Source organism: Echeneis naucrates, chromosome 20 (genome assembly GCF_900963305.1).
Source record: "Echeneis naucrates chromosome 20, fEcheNa1.1, whole genome shotgun sequence".
Taxonomy (NCBI): domain Eukaryota; kingdom Metazoa; phylum Chordata; class Actinopteri; order Carangiformes; family Echeneidae; genus Echeneis; species Echeneis naucrates.
Window position 1 is genome coordinate 18,078,006 of NC_042530.1, and position 23,749 is coordinate 18,101,754.

General features: G+C 39.5%; 1 protein-coding gene across 10 annotated transcripts in view; it reads left to right on the forward strand.

The window, feature by feature from the left end:
• ntng1a (netrin g1a) overlaps positions 1 to 23,447 on the forward strand; it is a 113,284-nt gene extending 89,837 nt beyond the window's left edge. Inside the window, exons 5-9 of one of the 10 annotated variants that reach the window (XM_029528898.1) lie at positions 5,792 to 5,818; positions 9,570 to 9,614; positions 10,623 to 10,682; positions 14,916 to 15,050; positions 21,823 to 23,447. In XM_029528898.1, the coding sequence (XP_029384758.1) occupies positions 5,792 to 5,818; positions 9,570 to 9,614; positions 10,623 to 10,682; positions 14,916 to 15,050; positions 21,823 to 22,070 (515 nt within the window). In that variant the 3' untranslated portion in view covers positions 22,071 to 23,447. Of the gene's footprint in view, positions 1 to 5,791; positions 5,819 to 9,569; positions 9,615 to 10,622; positions 10,683 to 12,409; positions 12,578 to 14,915; positions 15,051 to 21,822 lie in introns of all 10 variants that reach the window. The other 9 variants (XM_029528899.1, XM_029528903.1, XM_029528904.1 and 6 more) reach the window with 9 other exon arrangements.
• Positions 23,448 to 23,749: the final 302 nt, after the last annotated feature.

Here is a 23,749-nt window from a genome sequence, read left to right on the forward strand (position 1 = left end):
ACTGTGAGGTGCAGATCATGGATGAGATCAAACACACAAACCCACACACACTCATTTGCACAGATGCACAATTTTTTCAGATTAATTTAAAATTCTCCTGATTGATCTTCCATCTTGCAGAGGAAGAATATGCATATTTCAATGGTAAAACCAAATTCCAAAGGAACTGATAATACTGCTGAGTCGTTTTCCCTGAGTCAACAATGAATACAATCAATTTACATATATGTATGTGTGTGTCTAGTGTGAGTTTATGTTGCTTGTATCACATCTGTGCAATTTGAATGGTTTGCACAAATATAAAGCATACTGTGTACATTTTAAATAGTTAAATAAGCCCTATGTGGCACATTACTAATTAATGCTTCAGTGTAATCTCATTACTCTCCACAATGTTTTACTAATTAAGCACTAATGCACCACTAATATAATCACATTACTCCTAATAAATTTGCAAAAATATCAGTTCTACAGTATTTTCTAGTGATGCCCAATATGAAAAATTTCAACAGATACCGATAACTGATAATTTCCTGCTTCTCATGGCCGATACTGATAACCGATAAATTCATATTTTTACATTTAATATCATCTTCATATAATCTGAAGTTTGTGCAGGATGCAGTGATGAAAAACTGATATTTTAGTATCTCTGGCCTATCTACAACAGCAACCAAAGGTTTTGGCTCTTTAAATGTTTATTTTTTTCCATGTCATCACTACCTCTTGAAAAGTTTTTACACTTTTCAAACACCTGCTGAATGGGGACATTGACACTCCATGTTGTTGTTGTTCTAGCCTTAGCATTGCTAGCTGCTGCCGCCTTTCGTGTTCTTTTAATACCACTTGGCATACTTCACTTAGAACCATTCATTTCTGCTTTTATTCCTTTCCCCACAGCTCTTTGAATTTAAATTTTATTCTTATTCTTTTAAAATTCATCATCCGTTGTTTTGCCTCCTCTCTTTCTGTTGCTCCTTCTGTAATTCACCACACCACCTAATTTTTCTCAGTTTCTTCTTTGCCTCCACCTGATTTGATCCATCTCTTGATTTGTTTCGTGCTCATGTTCTCTCTCTCTCGCTCTCCCCCACAGCACCCCTAACCACCCCAGAGACCAAGCTTGTTTACTCTCCTTTTCCACATCTCGCCTCTTTGCAGCTGTGACAGTGATCTTTCTTTCAAATATTTGTTTCTTCCATCTCCGAATTTCATTCCCCCACTCCTCCCATTGCCACCACCATAGATGTACACCTCATTCCATCCCTGAAACCTTAAACTGTGCTCCTTCCAACTTGCCCCTGGGCACTTTAAGACTTGTCACCTTCAATTCAGATCAACTCATTAAAAAGCAAGCGATTGAGCAAGCTAGCCATTCTGGGAAAGCAAGCTGTTATTTTACTCCTGAGGAATTCAATCAAGTTAAATGTCATGTGCTTGGTTTTGGCAGCCTCTCTGTTGCTAACCAGTTAGCAATGCCTGCCACCATTACTGGAGTCTACATTGTGGAAGAGCTCCAGATGATGATGGATTGCTATAAAATGATGGCAGCCAGGGAAAGTAATTACAAACTATGATTGCTGTGGAAATTCAGCAGATAAGAACCTTTCCAAAGGAGTCCAGGTTCTGCCAAGGCAAGCAGGTGAGACGCATCCAGGGTCAAAGCAGGATGGATACTGACAGATACAATGTAATGATGCCCACAAACACTTGCGCACACACTGGATATATGCCAAACAGAAGATTTCATCATGGCTATTAAACTATGTACAGTGATGTCCTGGATAGTGGACAGTCTAACGAAGAGAACCAGTGAACTATGAACATAGCTGTGGGATTGTCACCACACAACTCGGTGAAGTGACTTGCATTGTAAGTCCGTTGATGCAACATTAGTCAGGCTGCCAACTGTATTTTAATGACCATGTCAGTGTGTTTGTGTGTATGTCTGTCACATGTACTATCCCCACATGAATGCAGATCATGTTCAGTTGATCACACACCCCTTTAGAGATCATTTTCACTACACAGTGGTTTGCAACCATAATCCCTGCACAACTCATAAAAATCAATGGAGTGTACCATCAACACAAAGCTCTTCCTGTGCGGTAGGACAAAATTAGATTGCAACTGTGCCTTGTAATGGGAGGTCCAGGCAGGTGAAGGGGATGGAAAATGACGGTGATTGAAAATTAATCGAATGACCCAACATGAGATCCTGGACATCTGCTCAAACCCCACAGGTTGTTAATAAAGCGACAAATAATTACCCTGACAGGCCATTGGTGTTCCAGCTTGTGATCTGGAAGATAAGGTTATTTGGCCCAAAACTCAAAAGAGACAAAATGTCACTTTAGCAGAACTTGTTTGCATGGGGCATAATTTATATTTTGTTTGAGTACATTAAATTTATATCAGTAAAGGTAGAGATAGCATTCTGAAAAGCATGATGAATATAAGTGCAGCTAGCATTTTACAATGTAAAATTAAGAAGAGTGCTTTTCCCATGAGTTGTGACATGTCCAGCACACCCTCCAGTACACTGCTTAGGCCAATGTGTTATAAAGTTAAGTCAGACCATCACTCTGTGAACATGATGTTTTGATGAACATTTTCTCTGCCTTTACTATGAACTTCACGGAGGGGAGTGAATTTAATTGCTAATCTTCCAAACTAGATGTAAATTTTGCCTGTGTACTATTGCTCTTGCAGGTCCCTAACTGGGCTCTTTTTTAGTCATGCTTTGCTTTTTTTTTTTCTTTCTTTCTTTCTTCAGTTACACAGTCAAAACTATTTCATTCTCTTTGTGAATAAGTGGATCCCCCCTTTTAAATTTATTTTTGGTTCAGCACTTGTGCACATCAATAGTGTTTGTAATGCACGGTTAAGTAGAAAATAATGATGTCCATATTTGTCCTAAAAGTATGATTTAGTTTATGACAAAAACTGTAACAAGGGCAAACATGGTCAGTTCTAGTCTAAGAGATATGATGAGGAAAAATGTGTTTTAAACTCGTGTGTTTTCCCTTATCCTTAACACTGGATATCACTCTAGTTGTGACGTTTCTGGACTTCAACTTGTGGTTTCATAAATTCCTATTGTTATGTTAATTCATTAAGCAGTTAGTTAATTTGCATTATAAAAGTAGTTATAAAAGGGGGCACAAATAATTAAACAGGTGGGAATCATCGACCAATCATTGGTTGATAGGTGTTATATAATATTAAGTGTAGTCTACAATTATCACCTCAAAACCTTTTCACAGCCCTCTAACACTCCTCGACTGACAAGTAGCTGACAGGAAAATAGACAGCTAATGGTTATTTAATGCTTGACAGTTTATAGCAAACATACTCTGCTACATGTCATTGAAAAAGACAATGGCCTCAACACCTTTTTACTTTATTTAAAGTTTTCGCCACATATTCCTATTGTGAATTGTGTGTAGCTTGAAGCTCATCACCTAAATTAACTGCATATCTAATCAATTGCGCATTGATAATGACATTAGTGAATTCATTTTCAGATACACCATGTTCAACTAAATGTCCATCCATCCATCTTTTACCGCTTTCTCAGTTTCCAGGTTGTAGGGCTGCTGGAGCCAATACCAGCTCATATTCAGTGAAGGGGGGTACAACCCAGACAGATTGCCAGTCCATCACAGGGCCAACACATAAATACAAACAGAGACAAACAACCACTCACGCTTGCATTCACACCTACGGTCAATTTAGAGACAACCTCACCTAGACATGCATGTCTTTGCATAGTGGGAGGAAACCGGAGTACCCGGAGGAAACCCACACAGACCCAGGGAGAACTCATCTAAAAGTGTTAATTAAAAATAATATTTATAAATTGACATTTGGAGGGCAGCATGGTGGCATAGAAGAAGGTTGTGGGTTCGGTTTCTGGGCCCAGGTCCTTTCTGTGTGGAGTTTGCATGTTCTCCCTGTGTCTGCATGGGTTTCCTCCCGTTGTCCAAAGACATTGTCTCTAAATTGTCCGTAGGTCTGAGTGTGAGTGGTTGTTTGTCTCTGTTTGTCTCTGTTGGCCCTGTGATGGACTGGAAACTTGTCCAGGGTGTACCCTGCTTTCAACCAGTGTGAGCTGGGATTGGCTCCACCAACCCCCGCAACCAGGAAATGCATAAGCAGTTGCAGATGAATGAATGAAAATTGACATTTGGCCAAATAAATAATATTAGCTGGATGTAGCTGCATCCCAAGAAACAAAGACTAATGTTTGGGTTCCCACAATGTGCTGGTCACTGTGCTTTTGTAACAGCATTGTAACACCAACACTGCCAAATCAAAATGTACTTGTTGAGTAAGGTGATTGTGATTTAGATTGTCCTTGTCCTTGTCCTTCCGGTCTCCTGCTTAGCATCTGCTCACCCCCTTGAGGTTTGACATCCATTATGCTCTGCCTCTGTGTGCCAGTACAGCCTCCTGTACTTCACAGCTTTCACACAGGTCACAGATTTAGCTCCACGGCTGGCAGGCAGAGATCAGAGGCATAGTGATTGAATGACAAGAGCACATACACAACGGATACACATGCATGTGTGCATACACATAAACACTCAGGAAATCCTCATTTCCCTGGACTACTTGGAGGTGTTTCACAATGACTCCATTGAAAGGATGAAAGGGCCCCCCCAAAAACTTTGTACAGATGCCTGCTTGCCTCCTGCACAGCCAGCACCTGGCAAGTGGATGAAGAGAGTTATTAGCCAGAGAGGAAGAGATAGCTCCTTTCATATAATATATTCTCCACATTATTCGGGTGTTCCCAAACATGGTTCTCCTCCTCCTGTGTGCTGTGTGTTTTTGTAGGCAGACTGCTACATATATTGAGGACAGAAGGTGGAGTGAATGGATGGAAAGGTCTCCTTTCACCAGGATAATGTAAAAGTGGACCTTGCAACAATTTCCTGGAAGCAAATTCCTCTGAGAATAAATGCTGACCATAAATATGCTGTTTAACCTTCACATACCTTTGAAGAAAATTGGCCTTTTATATTTCTAAAATGAATTCTACAAACCAAGATGTTGTTGGTGAGTTCAGAAGCTGGAGTGACTGGTGTAAGTGAATGCCTGAGTCTTCTCAAACAGCCAGTGTCCTGGTGTGGGAGAGATGTGGTCACCATGGGGATGAGACAGACTGCATTATCTTTTCAAAGGCTGTCTGGCACAAGGGATTGCTTGATGGAGGGACAGGCAGGCAAACTGCAGGATAAAACATGTCCTCCTTTGGCGTCAGAGGCAGAGTTTGCCATCTATGATGGCATTTAATATGTGTGTGTGTGTGTCTGTAAGTGTGAGTGTCCTAGGATTCTGCCTTGTGTATCTTTGGTAACACATTTGAAAGGGCGATGATGTAGTGACAACCATCTTAAGGTAGTGTGCAACTTTGTGATTTTGAAATAAGGAAAATATCAATGTTTAAACCTGCTGGGAGGCTTGGACATGATCTACCCTTTGCTGTGGAAGAGGGCAGCAGTGACCTTTTCGTTCTCCACGAATGGCAGAGACATAAAAGCAGAAAATTTGGAGGAATCCAGAAGAAGCCAAACAAGTGTGATGTCAAACATGCAAAGGACAGCAGTTTAGAATCATGGTGAATGAAGACTCAGACTAAATATTGCTCCAATGGTTAACAGCTCTTTTTGATGAATGTGAGCTGACAGGGTACTTGTAGTCTGGAGGTGAAATGCTGTAGTTGTTGTTTTTAACTCCATCATGTGCCTTCTATTAAGATGTTATTTCTCTTCTTCTCTTACAGGTGTACCTAATAACATTGGTCCAGTTAGTAAGTAAACTGTTACAAAAAAACAACCAAAAAAACAACAACAACAACATAAATGCTTGATACTTTGCTTTGCTTTGCCTATTGTACAACTGTTCTCCATACATCCCTTCAACCCCTGTGCCAACTGTTCATTTCTGATCTCCATCTTCTTACGAGGGATCAACAATGGTTGAGAACGTTTCCGGTGTTGAAGAGGGAGATGAGTGTCTCTATGCAGTAGCTGGGGGTTATATTGTCATGATGTGGGCATATTAATTTGTTTTATCCAGATTCAACCCCAAGAGATAACATTTGCCTGGCTCTGCATACTGAATGTCATTTGTTTTGTTTTTTTCTTTCTCCTATGCATTATAAATAAATGGCGTCTAGATTTTTATTAAACTGCCAAGACCTCTCTGCCAGTATAATGTCACAGGAGGTCATTTTAATATAAGCCACAAGCGCCTCAGTGGTATTATCTTCGTCAACCAGTAGCCCCTCAGGAGGAGGAGGAAGAGAAGTGCCTTGACTCAAGTTACTACTGCCTGTAAGGCTGTGTGGTGCAGGAACCATGGGGCTGTATTGAACAAGTCAAAGTGCATTGCCTGGCTCAATTCTCCTTAATCATTGCCCTGTTCTCACTGAGTCTCCTCTGATCCCCAGCACCACATTGATTAGTAAAGTGCCTCCTCTCAAACCAATCATGGACCCACATAGAGCAGCTGATTAAGGTGATATGCATGTTTACAGGTGTTACTGCCATTATTGGTTTTGGTGCTTCACGCTAACACCAGTCAACGTTTAGAGAGGTTAAGTAAAGAGAGGTTTATGAACCTCTCAGGTCAGCCAACACATTTAAAGAAAAGTATGGCACAAAGTGGTACAGATTTTATAATGTGTTGGATTTTTTTCAAACATTTTCAAATCTAGAGAGTTTAAAGTTATTCTCCAGTTAGTTTAAATATGTAAGTATGGTATTTTGAGAAATACACGTGCTGAGAGTTACATTTGATGACTCTCACATCTGTTTAAGATAAGCTGATATCAGGAGACTGTTAGCTTAGTTTTGCTTAGCTGCCAGCCTTGCTCTCTTCAGGCAACTGAACAATATAAATTCCTGTCATTTGGTTGAAAGGTCACTTTTTGATACAGTCTCATTTATTCAATCTCAACAAGAACCAAATGTGTAAAGACAGAAACTATGTGTTTTTCATTTACTCTGATAAAAAAAAGAAAAGACAATAAGAATATTTCCCAAAATATCAAACTTGTTAACTTGTAACGTGCAGATTTTGAGATTTTCCTAATAATGCCAGTTGCCGAATTTCACCAAGCATCCAGCTCAGGAGCTCTACCAATGGGCATGTGTTTTCATCATTTTAACACTAAGACGATGGCTGGGCAAGTTTCCCACAATGCGCAGTGAGACACAGAGTGGGAACAGATTGTTCCCAGGTGGTTTTTAATCAGGCTTTAGTGGTGAGTGGCTTATGCAGGAAGCGAATGCTGGTTGTAAAGTCTAATGCTATGTCATGAATCAGAAATGGACATGTGGTCAAGAAGACAAAACCTGCAACCTCCTCCCCCTACTAATCTCCGTCCACTTGCCGCATCAACCACCTCTTCACACCACAGAAATTATATTTCTGCCCCATGCATGGCCTGCCCAAAGCTCAGAGTGTGTGCATGCTCTTCATACCTGCTGTATATACATGCATACATATTCAGCCGCCTTTGTCCCATCCAAATGTCATGCCAGAGTATATGCCCAATGGCTGTCCTCCAAACCTTTGCAGGGAGAGTGTGCATGCTGATAAGTGTGTAGTTATTTGTGTAAATGTGTGTGTGAATTGGGGGTTGGGTGGTGTAGAAAGTACACTCTCACAAACCAAAGTCTTCACTTCTCATCCAGATTGGCCCACAGGGATTTTGAGTTCACACAAGTGGCTTTCTTGTTACAGCAGCTGCTCACTAAAATCTAAACACTGACTGTTTTAAGACTCCTCAATGGAGGCTGAAGCTGTTTGCAGTGCAAACACAAACCGCGTCTACATTCAGTAAGAATAAAACTGACAAAAAGCAGCTAAGATGACCTTGATGTTGTGAGATGAATGCAAAGCTATTCTAAGCAATAAAGAAAACGCTGCACTTTTCTTGGTGTTTGAAGGTAATTGAATTTTTTATTGACTTTTCTCAATTCAATTTCAAGTTTATTAAGCCAAGCAGAATTGCCTAATATACCATTATAGTGAAATTAATACAAAAAACAAGCAAACAAACAAACAAACAAAAAAATTCTCTGTCCCAGATTTCATTTCACTGTGTGTATGGCATTGATTGAAATTTATCATCACTAATTTAGTTTACTTTACCTGAATATTCCCTGTAACAAAATAATTAATATAACCCAGAAGTGTATCACATCCAATCAATCTCCAACACAGGGTAATTGAATAATGTATTTACTTTACAAATTAAACTTTATAGATTCAGACAGTGTGTTTTGTCACATGAGATAACATATATGTTACTTCGGTTACACAGATTGTTGATGTCCTCGCAAGTCAGTTTTTTTAAGCAAATTTAATGCAAAAAAAAAAACAAACAAATCCACACATATAAGGAAGGAAGGAATATAAGGAAGACAGGACACCCCATCCTGAGTATGAGTGGTGATTGGCTTCTTCATTTTTCAATTTGTCATTTTCAAGGAGCTACTCATTGAGTGACCTCGGCGATTTTAACCCACTGCAGTTGTCACAGAAACCAGAATCCCCAAGCAGGATAAAGTATGGCACATTTTTAGGGGTGATAAAAAAAAAATTTAAGAAAAGAAGACATTGCATGATATTCTCCTGTTATAGCGAACTCCAAATAAATGACTTGTAATGTTAGGTGGGTTTAACATTGATTGTTACAGTGTATAGACATTCTAAGATAAAAATCCATACATTACACAATCATATTTGCGTGTATAGAAGGCAGCCATTGCAAACAGCAATCATATTCACAGTAATGAGATTCAGGCCACGACGCCACTGGATGTTAATTACCCCAGACTGCATGGAGTCAGCAAAAGGACAGATAGATCAAGTGAAGAGATTAAGGGGCACAATTAGGAAACTTATCCGTATTCCTCCCTTTGCTTGAGTCCTCTCCACTTCCAACCACAAAGTATTTCCCTGATGCGGAAATACCGACTTGTATGTAATTATGAGGTTATGCTACCCCCAGAGGTCCATCATTCCAAGTCCCAACACCTGTCATTATTTATTCATTGTTATTCCTTCACCTGAAATACATTGTAATTAGATATTGATTACATAATCAATGGGATGAATTAAACAAAATGCCCTCTAACGTCTTAATTTGCTATACATAGTGTAGATGCTCTTGCACAAGTCATGGCTTAAATGCTAAGTTCAAGATGGTTTTATCTTTTTTCTTCAGTTTTTCACTCATTATTCTCATTGTCATAAACACGTATGCAGCTAGAGCAACTCAGACAAATTACATACAAATGACATACAGCATCACGCCAATGTCCTTTTAATGAGTCTGTTGATGTATTCTCTTTGCTCGTCCATGTCAGCCCTGCCCCGTTGTATTTGCTGTTTCCTGATTTACTGATTTGAGTCATGCTGGACTTGTTCATGTTTCCAGTCCTGTGTCCACTACCTTCGCCTAGCTCCCCCCACCCTTTTAAAATATTTGTAAAGGGCTTTAAACAAGTGCACGTGAATAACACCTGGTTTCTCTCAATTGCACGCAGTTCGGCCGAATGTGTCATCCCTAGGTGTCGCTAACCGAAAAGAAGGTAGGCATCTAAGATTATAGAACAACTGTTTTTTTACAAATGGAAGACTATTTGTGCGTAGCAACTTCCCCCTTGGTTATATTCCTGAACAACCTGCTTGTCTTACTCATGATAAAGGGCTCTGGCTCCTCCAGCAGGGCCTTGTGTATTCATATGGCATGTACATTGCCACATGTTGCAGTGCTGCACAGTTATCTTCTCAAACATTCAATGTCACTGTACATTTATGCATACACACTGGATTTTAATGAAGTGCACATACTCTCAGACCAATGTATGCGCATTAAGAAGAAAAGTAGGTAGTTTCATGGAGGTTTTAACCACACTGATATTAGGTTAGCTTAATCTATCACAAAGATCTGGTATGCAGCCAACTCACAAACAACTAGCTCACAACCAATCAGCTCTGTGTTTCCATGACTGCAGCCAAGCACACACAGTGTATATGTCAGAGGCTTATGTCACCCAGTGCAATGGCTGAGGCTGAGCCTATTATTTATTTTTTTCCAATGTTTGTTTTATGACCGGAAAGGAATTGAGGGATTGATGTGTTCATTGTGAGCCAGTTCCCTGACCCACGTGCCTGTGCACAAATTTATAGGGTGAATATACTTCTTACTTGCCTCCAATGCAGTAGTTTTTTAGGGGACGGTTTCTGTCTGAAGAAACACGCAGAGGCTTTTGAAGTATATAAAGCACTCATTAATGTAATGAAGCATAATGGAGGAACCATAATATTTGAATTGTTCAGAATCTAAGGCATTTGCAACAGATGTTGCTTCAAGCAGCCAACTTCATTTGGCAAAGACACTCCTTAGTTCCCACTGCCATCATTCATCATTGTTGCACATGTTTCTTTCCTCTTTTTCTTTTACAGTTTCATTTATTATTAAACATGTTACACATCATAGTTAATTCTATAACATTACATGTTTTGTGTTTAATTGCTATATCATGTTTTGTTTTTTTTGTTGTTGTTGTTGTCATTTCTTCTTTTAATTTGTCTAGTAGCTCCTCAAGTTGCATTATCAACTGCCCCTTCTGTCTACATTGCAAACAGCAAGCGAGGTAGGAGCTCTGGAATTAATTCAATATACCGTTCCTCAGATGAACCATCCCAAACACTGCATCTCACTGCATTCTGGACTGATGAGTACCAACATAAATGTTCTTTGGAATCACATTTTTTTCAGTGCAAATAAAGTGGGTGTTTGAGACACAATTATTTTGGGTTTCCAAGACTCAAGATATTTTATTCCCTGTGCGTACATGATTTATGGCCTTAGCCTATTTCTGGATAGAAGCGATTATTTGTCTTGTGAGAGTATATATGTGGCAGTGAGGTGTCTAATGTGGATAGCGCACACTGCTTAATAGGGTGAGAGGAAGAGTGGACTTGTCTGGCCGTCCTTCATTTGTTGGGCTGTTAGTGGCTGGACAGAGGGATCTGGCCTTAATACAAATCTTTAATAACCACAATCCCCTGGACAAAAGCCCCATCCACCAACCCTACTTTTCTGCTTCCCTGAGTGGTCTTTCTGTCCAAGTGGCTGCCAGTGAGGCTTACGGGTCACATCTGTCTGTACTGTGGCACATCATGTCAGTGGTCACTCAGCATGGCAGACTGATCCTCACTAAGAGAGAGCTGCACTGGGGCTGCATACTCAATCCTGCCCCATTCAGTGTAGGGTTGCCTTTGACTATCACTGATTGCGGCACAAGATTTGCGACTCAACAAAACAGCCATAGTTCCAATTTAACATGACATAACACTACATAACAGGCGATGACGCACTCCCCCAACTGCAGATTATTGTGTGCTTATTTGCCTTACAAAATGCTGTCCAAAGAAGTTAGATGCCAACAAGCCTTTAAAAAACACCTTCAGAGCTGCTTTAACATATTAAATTAAAGGTATGGGCATTGAATTTTTCAGGCATTTCATTACATACTACTCTCCCCAACTTTGATACCCCCCACCACTGTCTCTCTCTCTCCCACTCTCAACCCAACCGGTCAAGGCAGCTGGCCGCCCCCCCGAGCCTGGTTCTGCCTCTTAAAGGAAGTTTTTCCTTGCCACTTTCGCCAAGTGCTTGCTCATCGGGGGATCTGTTCGGTCTCTTTAAATAATTTTATAAAGAGTGTCGTCTAAACCTCCTCTATATGTAAAGTGCTTTGACGTAACTTTGTTATGATGTGGTTCTATATAAATAAATCTAATTTGATTTGATTTGATTTGATTTGACGTGGCTTTGTGACATGAAGCAGCATTACAGGTTTCATCTTAATCCCAGTAATCATTTCAAACCAGATAAACCCTTCATGAGAGTTCTTCCACAAAATTTCCTGTATCGAAAGATCCATTTCATTCATGGGTTAACCTGTCTTCTCCTGCACAGTGTTCACAATGTGACCATGTGCCATCATTTCAGCGCCTTCTTCACCTTGTGTTGTGGTGTGTTTGAAGTGATGTAACCTCTTCGAATCCTACTAATGCTGTGCTTTCATATGTGATGTCTTTCTCTAACTCTGGCTTTGCCCATGCCAGACTGATCATTAACTTCCCCTCCTAGTCATCCTCCCCCAGCATCTCCCTCTCCTCCCTCACATTGCAGTCTTTAAACTTGCTTAACTTTGCATGCCATGGTACCTTCCTTGAGTTCTTGCTAACCCTACCGCCGTAGCACTCGCAGCAACAGTAACATTTTCTGCACTCCTACCGCGTCTACTCTATTTTTTTTCTCTCTCTTTCTCTTTCTGTTCTTTTCTCTTTAAATTTTTTCTCTCTTTGCAAGACTGTGAATGTTTTGGCCACTCCAACCGATGCAGCTACCTCGAGGTGCTAAACACAGTCATTTGTGTGAGCTGTAAGCACAACACTAGGGGCCAGCACTGCCATCTATGCAAGCTGGGGTACTACCGCAATGCCTCGGCAGAACTGGATGATGAAAATGTGTGCATAGGTTAGTCCCCCACCTGGCCCGCTTTCACTGCCATACTGGTTTCACACAAACACTTTCCCAACCTCACCTCCTGTCTTTCATTGCCCACCAGAAAAAAAAATGTCACATTTCACTGCCCACATCTTCATCATTTTTGCATCCTCCATGCAAGATCCATGTCTTTTACTGTTGTTCATACCTTCCTCTTTTGCATCTTCTACTTTTGCACAATGGTGTCACTCATTTATCTCTTTTTAAGATTGACATAGTTTTTATGGAGGACACTGAAACACAGCATCGTGAAACCAAAGGGATTTGCAGTTTTTCCATGTGTGGTGTTAACATCTGCAGACAGATTTGCGGGTGATGCTAAATATTACAGTAGGCTTGTTTCTATTAATGTAGGGCATCTTAGTTTCTAGCTGCTAGTTTGTGTTTAAGGAACAAGAAGTATACAAAGTATAGAATTAAAGCTTGAATTATGCCATATGCAGATTGAAATAGAAATATATAGCATGTGCACAACCTAGTGGGGATGCCCAAAATGTCTTTTCCCATTAATGTACAAAATTAACTGCTAATGCAGATAATTTTGAAATGTGCCTTTGATATTCAGGTAAATTGCCATGGGTTAGACAGGAAGATTGATTGCTCTTCAATGTCTGTCCACTAAACAGGACACTGCAGCTAGAGGCCGCAAGCTTACCTCTGCATAAATTTGGAATGAGGGGGGAAAAAGCTAGCCCAGTTCTGTCCAAATTAAACTAAATAAGCTACCCAGTGCCAACTCTTATCTTGCTTGATGCTTGGACAGACAGACAATCTGAGTGCTACTGATCCTCATGATCATTCTAAAATTGTTTCCTATTGTTTCCTAACTAAGTGTAATTTTCCTCTTTAAGTTGTGGCCTTGTACTTCTCATAAAAGACTCATAAAATTACACACTATGATTTATTATTCAGTCCAACTAATTCAATTCAATTAAATAATTTTTGTGAAATCAGAAGTTAAAACCCATTTTCATCTGGTGGTTTTGTCACTTTGTCCATGCAGTTATACCCTGCATCATCTGTTTTTCTTATGTGTAAAAAATGCAGGAAAATTGCATTTCATATAGTTTCTAAGGCAATAGTTTGGTTCTCGTTTGGATGATTTAGCCGGCATGTGGCGTGTGAGATCACAGCGCTCAGTGCCAGGTGCAATTGTGGGGCCTGAGGGGGTCGAGAGGGTCTGACAGGAAACAAGAGTTCTGAGAGAAATGTCACAGGGAAGTCACACCGCCAGTCAAAGGTGGCACAGAGTGCATATGTCATATACATGAAATGGCCTCAGGAGTAGCAGCTGAAGCCCGTCACAAAGCGTTGAAAGCCACCGAGGCGTTACTTTGTGCCAAAATTGCTATCATCTTCCCTCTCTCTCACTGACCCTCCCCCCTATCGTTTGTCACTTGCCGTCTCCTCTGTCCTCTTGCCTGACCCCTGGATGTCACTCGGGTGCAACCACGTGAAGCCAACACCGCCACAGAAGGTGCAATGTGATGGTCAGGGACTGTCAAAATAGGTGTCATTTTGACTGCAGTGCTCCAGTCGCTGTGGAGAGCTAGAAGGTTGGTTGAGTGTAGGACAGTGGAAACTTGACAGGTTGTTTTCTATCTTTTTTGGAGTAGGTTTTTTTGAAAGGATTTTTTCAACCAATCACTGATGAGCTGAAAGCCATCCTCTTATTTTGATCGTAAAGAGGCATATTAACATTAAATCAAATGCCACTAAGAGGGACAACATACCAAAATTGGAGCATTAAAGAATATATTACAACAATGCCCATTTCAATGTCCTGCACTCAATTTCTCTAAAACCTTTGCATAAACACTTTGTATTTGTTTCATTGACACCTTTCTGTCCAATACTTGTTCATCACATTTTCTGCCTTTTTCTCTCTTTCTAAACATATGAATCAGGTCTTTGAAAAGCATATGCAGCTCATTATGTCATTGTAAAACAAAGCTAATGATAATGCTCCTCATATTTTCTCATTGCGCATTGTATAGCAATGTAACAGTGAAATACATTTTATAATTATTATAAATATGCTCTAATAATTACATTGTGTTCATGCATCTAGAAGAAATGTCATTCTTTTCTCATTCTGTCACCATTACAGTTGAAATGGTCGCATTTTTTTTTTGTATGAGTCTTTAAATCTATTGATATATTTAGCCAGTTAAAAATAATAAAGCACCTCAATGAGCTTCTAATTGAGCTTGAGGACTGTGGTTCACACTGTGAAAATATGTGGCGGAAAGTCAAAGCACCCTGTTTCCAGACTGTGTGTGTGTATGTGTGTGTCTTGTTTTTCCAGAGTGTAATTGTAATCCCTTTGGCTCAGTCAGTGATCGCTGTAATGGCACAGGATTTTGTATATGTAAGGAGGGCACTACAGGGCCCAAGTGTCAGGAGTGTCTACCCGGATATTTGTGGGAAGATGGCTGCAAATGTAAGTAGAACTATGACCCTCCCTATGCAGCTCCTTACTATCCTCCCCCTCAGTTCTGTCTGTCCCTGTCCTTTCTCTTTTCTTTTCTCTTTTTGTCATTACTGATATTTGGCTGGAAGCTCAGGAAACTCAGAAAACTCAGTTATCCAGCCATGTCGCACATCAACAACACAACAGCTGAGTCAATATTGACTGGTGGACAGGCTGCCTGTGATCTATTTGAGTAGCCCTCACCCCCTTGCTAGTCCACAACAGGACAATGTCATCCAACAACAACATGTTTAAAGGGGAATACAAGTCATTTTGAGTTCCAGCTCATTTATTAGTGTCTACTCTTTACATTCCCCCTGGTCATTTTGCAATGGATGCCTGGTGAAGTCTTTTTTTTTTTTTTCTTTCCTCTTTCAAATGTCACCAATTTTTCATACTTTCTTGAAAGTCAGACGTCAAGTGACAAACCTACTGAAGGTACACAAAACAAATTGCATATCATGATGAGGTGTTTACTTCTCTTTGACGTTAAAGAAAAAAACACAATAATATCAATAGTTTTTATTGTAAATTTTCTGACTAATGTAGACCAACTACTTTGGCACTTTAAGGGCTGGTTTTATTTTCAAAGGCTCTAGATTCTTGTCAGTCCAGCTGATAATTGGGGCTAATTGAAATTTGAACAACCATGACACCTTTGCATCACTGCTAGTTTTTGTGATTGGGATACTTCAGATTTGTGACTTTTTACACAAGGTAGTGGCATGTATTCGCCTGCCTGTATCTCCACATTAATATTTGTCTGGATAAATATACATGTTCCACAGCACCTTTACAATTTAAATTATCATGTTGGGAGATTCATGGATGTGTGGATGTGTGATTATTACCAGCCTAAGCAGAGTTTAATATTAACCTACCATTTAGTCAGTAACATATTATTGAACATAAGTCAGAACATGAGATCAGTTATGTGAAAATAGTCAGCTCAGATACAGTAAAACTGTACAATATAACCTCAAGAAAAGATAAATGATGGCTTAATTTTTAAAAAATGTATCATTTTGAAAGAGAGAAAATACGGCATACTGCTCGGCATAGCATATCAATCTCTCAAAATCTTCAGCAGATATGGTTAAACTAACTTCTGATGACGTTCAAGAAAGACCAGAACATCGTGGTGACAGATAAATTCACTTGCAGAGCAAGAGCAGGATTTTCTCTATTTGATTTTTTTTTTTTTTTTCAAAAACAAATGCAACAGCAACCTTTGGAGGGGTTGTTTTTAACGAAGAAAAAATTTGCTTATTATTTCTAGGATAGGTAAAAAATTGTTGGTGTTGCCTCCATTAATCAGACCTGCAGCAGTTTATATTCTATGATTACAGGAAAGGGGGAGGGCTACTAACCAATGGACCAAACTAGAACTAAATTTAAATAGAGTGGGCCCTTTGTGAAAGTGGTACATGCACAACACATCATACAACATTATATATTAAATGCAAGATGGTTGTGAATCTAGGTTGGAGAATCCAAATCCACCACTTAAAAGAGACCAGGATAAATTGCAGCCAAACAGTTTCCTGTGTTTGGTATATAATTCTTGATCAGAAAGTGAAGTGTAATTAGAATCATTAGTGTGACCATCTGGAGGAAATATAATATCATCAACCACCAAGATCCACTTTTACTCTCGACACATAAAAGGTATATTATGTGTTTCTCTGTTTCTCAGATGCATGATACTTAAGGATTTAAAACAGTGATTATGTAAGTGGTTTGCCTTTGTTAATGTATAGATAAAAAGTGTTATCGTATTAGGGGCATTATTCTTTAAATCCAGTGTGAGAGTAATAATCTGTTTATTTTCATTATTCCTGATACAGATGGATGATCATTAAAATGTGCTGTTTTTGACAAATATATCCAGTATGTGCACTGTTAGTACATACTGTCACAATGTGCATCTGTTTCTACACAAAAGGTCTATCTGAACTCACAGTTTGGCACAGCTCACACCACATCTCTCCTCATCATGTGAGTGTGGATTCACCACATGAAATACTGGAATGTTGACATATCAAAGTATTAAATATAAACACGTAACAAGCAAGTGAGAAAGAAGAAAAGTGATGAGATGGGAACATAATGGATCAGTTGTTCTGATTTTTCCAAATTAGTCAGTGGATTTGGTGACAAACAATGTTCAATCTGTAGTGCTACTTATCCTTAGAGTGTACATCTGTCCTGCTCTCATACCACTCTTTCCCATTATTGGCATATAGAGATGTTTCACACGCTCACATTCACACTTTAAGGACATTTAATCTCAATTTTACCCTGTAAACCTGTTTGTCATTAGACTGTGGGGGAAAACCCACATATGCACAACGAGGCCTTTCTCCACTCTGCATAGTTGCGTCTACATATTTTTTATTTATTTTTTTATTTTTTTTGTAAAATAAGAAATCCAGCATCTCACAATATTATAAGACTTGATGTTATTCATCAAAAAATACAGATTAACAAAGAAAATGTTCAAGTTCAGGAAAGACTGATCATTTATAACTCAATACGCTGTTGAGACTCCTTATTACTCCTCAAAGTAATAACTACATCAGTGCATTGTGACAACGAAGAGATCAGTCTGTGGCTCATTTGAGACCTTATGGAAGCCCAGGTTGCTCTTATAGCAGCTTCAGCTTGTCTGGGTCTTTTGGTCTATTTCTCATCTTTCTCTGACAATACCCTAAAGACTACCAGTGGGGCTCAGGTCAGACCAGCAGCTTAATCCAGACCAGTAACAGCATGGTTAAACCAACTGGTAGTTGTTGTGGCACAGAACATAGGTGCTAAGTCGTACTGGAAGAATGAAGGGATGACTGAGCCACACAGCCATCCAAGACTTCCTCGTAGATGTCACATTGACTATGGATTTGATTAAAGCCTTTTCCTTTTGCATCTTTTCCTGCTATACTTTTCTATTCCAGTCTACTTTTGTAGTTATGCTAAGATACAGCCCTCGATCAACAGCAAGATGGCTTACTTTCCTTGTGTCACTGTTTGTCTTCTGAACTATTGCCAAGTCAGGAATCTCGCCATGGTTGTGGTTGTGTATACAAGGCTATATTGAGAGATATTCATATTATATGAAAGGTAATTTAACCAAACTCCAAATTAAATGTTCTAATATTTAGAGGTACAGAATTTTTGATTTGCAAAATTTTCAAAATTAAAAAAAGGAAAAGTTTTGAAAAATTATTATAATCTTTGTGTAATAAATCTAAAATATATGAAAGTTTAATTCTTTAAATTAAATTGCAGAAATAACAAACTGCGCAAAATGTTGTCCATATAAGTTTCAGAAAGAGTGAATTACTGAATTACTCCACCTCTCAAATTGTTTGAAAACTTTGTGGCACTGACCTTCCCTTGCTTTCCCACCACTGCAGTATTTATGTGGGTGGACAGGATTGTATCAGCATGCAGACTGAAGAATGCAATTAAAACTCAGATCTCTCATCAAACACATCACAGACCCAGACAGGCACACATAGTTCATCACTCGCCTTTCTAAATATTATCACTCATATCAAAAGCAAACGCAACAAATCTTGTCATTTCCTGCCTGCAGTGGCTCTGTTTGCATGTGAAGAAATGGTTAATGTGAAAGACTGAATAGAGATGAAGGCGCAGAACTCCAGAATATTCTTCTTCTGACTAAACCAGATTTTCTATACATTAGTGCTAAAAATACAGTAGCAATTTTACAGTCATTTTCAGTCCAAATTCCTCCCTAACCAAGGACTAAATACAGAATACCCAGGATGGCCTTACATGCCCACAGGATTTGCTCATGCGTTCAATGTGCCACAGTATATTTAATCTCACTGACCCAAAGCCTTTGATGCAACTTATTATTGATGTCTTAAGAAGATGTTTTGAGAAATCAGTATGTCTTTATGATGACAAGGCGGTCCACATTGAGGGCCTCCAACATTATCTCAACCCTCCTTTGAATTCAACTTAACATATGCAGAATTCAGTTTTTCAACATGAAAAGTCACACTCAGTATTTAAGTGTAAACATAATACACATAAAGCAACAATGATCCCCCTTATTGGAAACTTAGAAGAGTCAGAAGAGGGCTTAGTATGCTTTTTGGTTTTTGAAGGACAGAGGTATATGCAACCTCAAAAAATCCATTCAGCATTGTCCTCGAAGTGAAATGTGACCATGGTGGAAATCAGATGCAGTGAAAGTCAAATGATTGTTTTGATGAGGAGCAGTAGGAGGCAGCACAGTTGAGGCTGCCATCTTTCTCAAATGGTCACAGCTTGAGCTGATCCTTCACGTGCGTCATGTTTTAGCCTGTTGCAATTGGTTAATCATTTTATCGGAAATCTTAAGCACAGGAAATACAAGCCATTTTGATTATGTTTAGATGTTAATATGTGACTTTAAAGGACGGTTAAGAAGGGCACGATAAAATGTACGTCTAATAATGTGTAATTAAGAGTCTAAGATTGCATCAAGGCTTCTTGGGAAAAACATGTTTGTTTGTTTTTTTTTTTCATTTATTGCACTTGATGGTTCTTGTGGAGACATTTCTATTACCTTTCTTGTCGCATCATCAGGTTTTCCAAAGAAAGAGGCTGATGTTTACTGAGTTATTGCAATGGGTTAGTCATGGTCATCAAATCAATATATCAGCTGGATAGAAAAAACAAAGATTGAGTTCAGACATCTTATTTGGATCAAGTAGTACATGATAATTGGTGAGTGGTAGCCAGAAGCAAAACTCACAAAGTCTAACTGCATCTCTCCTATCTGCAACAAAAGTGTGGAAGCAAAAATAGGACTGTTTTTTAACAAGCCTCCTATCAGATCCTTATTTGGCAATTCCTGTGAGACAGCATGCATCCTATTCTGAGTATTAGGAGAGAGGACTGATATTTGTTACTGTGATATTTATGTTCCATAGAGTTCATAGATTGCTCACCACATTGTTTTCCACTCCCATAAAGGACTGGAATGGGCAGAAGTGGCCCCTGCGTTTATCACTGTTTATTTGTCTCTGTTGGTTTATTAGTTTGTGTGCACTGATTTGTTTGCCTCCAGCTTGCTTGGCAGCTTGCCTCTACTGGGAATATAGTGGCCTTGGTGTCCCAGCTCTAAATATACACTGATTTTCACCTGACGTTCAGTCTGTCTAGAGTCAGTGTTGTTTGGGGGAGAGCCACTCAGACTCAAACTAGATTTCTATTAAGTAAATAACTAGTGATTGCTCTTTATAAAAGAAATTTAAATTGATGAGTTTGCTCACACAACAGACATAATGGTTACTGTAAATTTACACTTGTCTATCAAGGGGTTTATGTCCTTTATTTCCAAATGCAAACAAAATGTTAAACTTGGGTATGACAAATGACAAATGGGTATTTGTCATTTGTCAAGCTTCACTGGTGCTATAATGTTTAACTATATGTCGTATTATTAGAAGAGTACAAGGGCCTTACAATAGGAGAAAGGAAAAATCAGCACTCCATGAAAATATGAAAAGATGGTGTAAAATTCTTATGGGATGTTTAAAATATAGAGGACTTGCCACCATCTTAAGCTAGAATATGAGGTGTGACAGGAGAGCCCTTTGAAGCCCCTGAAATTTGTGTGTGTGTGAAATTTTTGTCATTTTTATTCTGATTCCCTTATAAAAAAAAATAGACTCTGGCTGGGAAAACGACATGCTTTAGGTACAAACAAACACAAATTATTCACCAATAACCTAATTTCTTCAAATTTGACCAATTGTAGTTATGATACTTGCATTGTATTCTTGGTCTTAAAGGTCACATGCATGTTTCTAGCCCTAGGCAGCTGCTAGAACCAGCCTTAGAAGAAAGATTAGACAAAATCTAATCTGATGTTGTCCAATAACAAACAAATAGTCTGGCTCGGTATAATGGCAAAGCACCTCTGACAAATGGAGCATTACTTTGAGAAGCTGGTGAATTATGTGTCTATTGGACAGTGACACTATCTGTCGCCCATTCCTAGTCATTATCCTAGACTGACAAGTTGCTGGATCCAGCTTCATACTGGCTGTACAGGTGCGCAACAGCAATTTGAACATCCAACTGTTAGTAATAAGGTCCAGTTTTCCAAGATGGTGAATGATTACTTTAAGATAGAATGAAGGCAGTGACAAGCAGCACAGTGGCATAGTGCTTAGCACTGTTGCCCCACAAAAAGAAGGGTGCTGGGGCCTTTCTGTTCAGAGTTTGGAAGTCCTCCCTGTGCTTGTGTGGGTTTCCTCCAGGTACTCCAGTTTCCTCCCACCGTCCAAAGACAAGCATGTTTGGGTTAATTGGTGAAAACAAATTGTCTGTAGGTCTGAATCTGAGTGTGAGTGGTTGTTTGTCTCTGTCTGTTTCTGTGTTTTGGCCCTGCAATGGCCTGGCGACCCGTCCAGGGCGTACCCAACCCTCATCCAGAGTGAGCTGGGATTGGCTCCAGTACCATACATGACCTGGAAACGGATAAGCAGTAGAAGATGAATTAATGAATGAATGTGGTGACACTTTGTTTGAAGAAAACTCTCTTAACTAAAAGTTCATCCAACCCTGTTGGGCAACAGTGATGATACTTCATTATATTTTGATATTTAAGTATTTAATATGCTTTTGATACACAATGCACTCAAAGAAAGTGTCACCCAAACTTATCCAGCATGTTTGTTGCTCACTCCTCTCTCTTGTCTCTACATTGCTCTCACCACAGCCCGGGTCTGTGACAATGAACTCCTACGCTGCCAAAATGGCGGAGTGTGTATCAACAACGTCCGCTGCAACTGTCCCTCAGCCTACATGGGCCTGCTGTGTGAGAAGCCTCGTTGTGAGCTTGGAGGTTGTGGGCTCCCAGATTCTGGCCAACCAACCCTGATGCCTCTGTCCTTCCTCAGGCTACTGCTGTTGCTGCTAGGATCAGTAATGCTGAGAGAAGCTTCCTGTGGGCCTGCTGTGCTTTAAAGAGACTCGTGACCTCGTGGGGGTAGTATACCCCCCAATCTCTCCACCTTAACCCCCCCCACTCCCCTCAAATAATCAACAACCATGAGCTTTCTGGATTGTATTGTACTGAGCTTCTCCACCACCAGACTCAATGGATATTCGTGCTGACAAAAAGGCAGCGTGCCAGAAAAATTAGTGCAAAAACTTTTCTTTTAATTTCAAATAATATATAGAAATGAACAAACATATACTTAAAAATGCCAATTATTATTAAGACTAAAGAGAAACTGAGAGTTGGTCGATTGACAGTAACAGTAAGGGTCCCTCTCCCCTCTAAGCCATACCAGGTACATGAGCTCCTTCCAGTATAGGGAGGGATACCACAGAAATACAGACTCATTCACTTCCTCTCTTATTGCCAAGGCAACAACAGCTGCAACCAATCAGCTTTCGCACATGCCAGCAGTGACTACCTATCCCCTGGGATGGGTCTGCGAGTTAATGTTGGCTGGACTGACGCTGAAGAAATCTCAAAGAAACTGTCTTTGCTGAATGGCAAAGACTGGCCTCTGAAACATGACATTGTACTTCCAAACAACAACAAAGAGGATAGAGGACATGACACATTCTTTGCTGTCAGCGCATTGTGGATGGAAGGAAATTTGTCCGGACTGCCACTTTGCGACACACAAACCTTGCCCACGTCAATCCCTCTATAGCTTTCTGTCTCTCCTTCGAGCTCTATCTCATCATCCCTCCTGTTCATCCTGCCTCAACTCCCTCTGAGCCCCCCCTCACCCCTACCTCGGCATACTGTCACTGACCTGTGCTTTTGTGAGCGTTACTCTGTAAACCCTTGTAGGTTGAAAGATTCTTTTGTCCGGTGTTAGTGATGCACATGTGTACAAAACCTTCTTCCCTCCCTCCCTCACCTCCAGAAAGGTATTTCAAAAAAGCTGTCCAATTCTTTTCTTAAAGCCACCACGCTCTTTTCACCTGAGCTGACAAGACATTCATAGAAAACCATTAGTGTATTTGCAAGTTCTTTTCTCAACAGAGAAAACAAAAAATTAGTCATGGAGTCTTTTTATATCTATGCCGAACTGTGATTGAAAAAGGCAACCTTTACTGTATCTGATGAAGACATCCAAATCCAGAAGCAATTGTTTCTGATTTTGTTTTCTCTTACTCTCCGTTTCTCTCATTCATGTATTTCATTAGTCATCATTGCTTTTAGTTGTGCAGTTGATTTCCCTTTGTATTGGCAACGTGCTGGCATCAAAGAATATCAGTTTACATATACAATATTAATAAAGTGTAATAAAATCCCACCAAAGGACATATAAATGTTTTGTTCTTGCTTTAACACTTGAGAATTTAAGTGAATAAAAGTTTAAAAACTAAATCATGCAGATTGTTTGTTTGTCACTGGTTGGTACATGGTAAATAATTATTACACAGTCACCTTGGCTTCCAATGTGTATTTCAATTTACAATGTATTTATGTGTATTTCAATTTACAATAACATAATAATGATAAAGGTGAAATCCATTTAATTGCAATTGCTTTAACTGATTCTTCAAATTGTGGAGTTCATAAAATAAAGATATCAACAGGACTACAAATTAATTCAAACCAAATAATCACTGGATTCAAATCCCATTTTTAATGTCATTCTTTGGATCAAATATGTGTT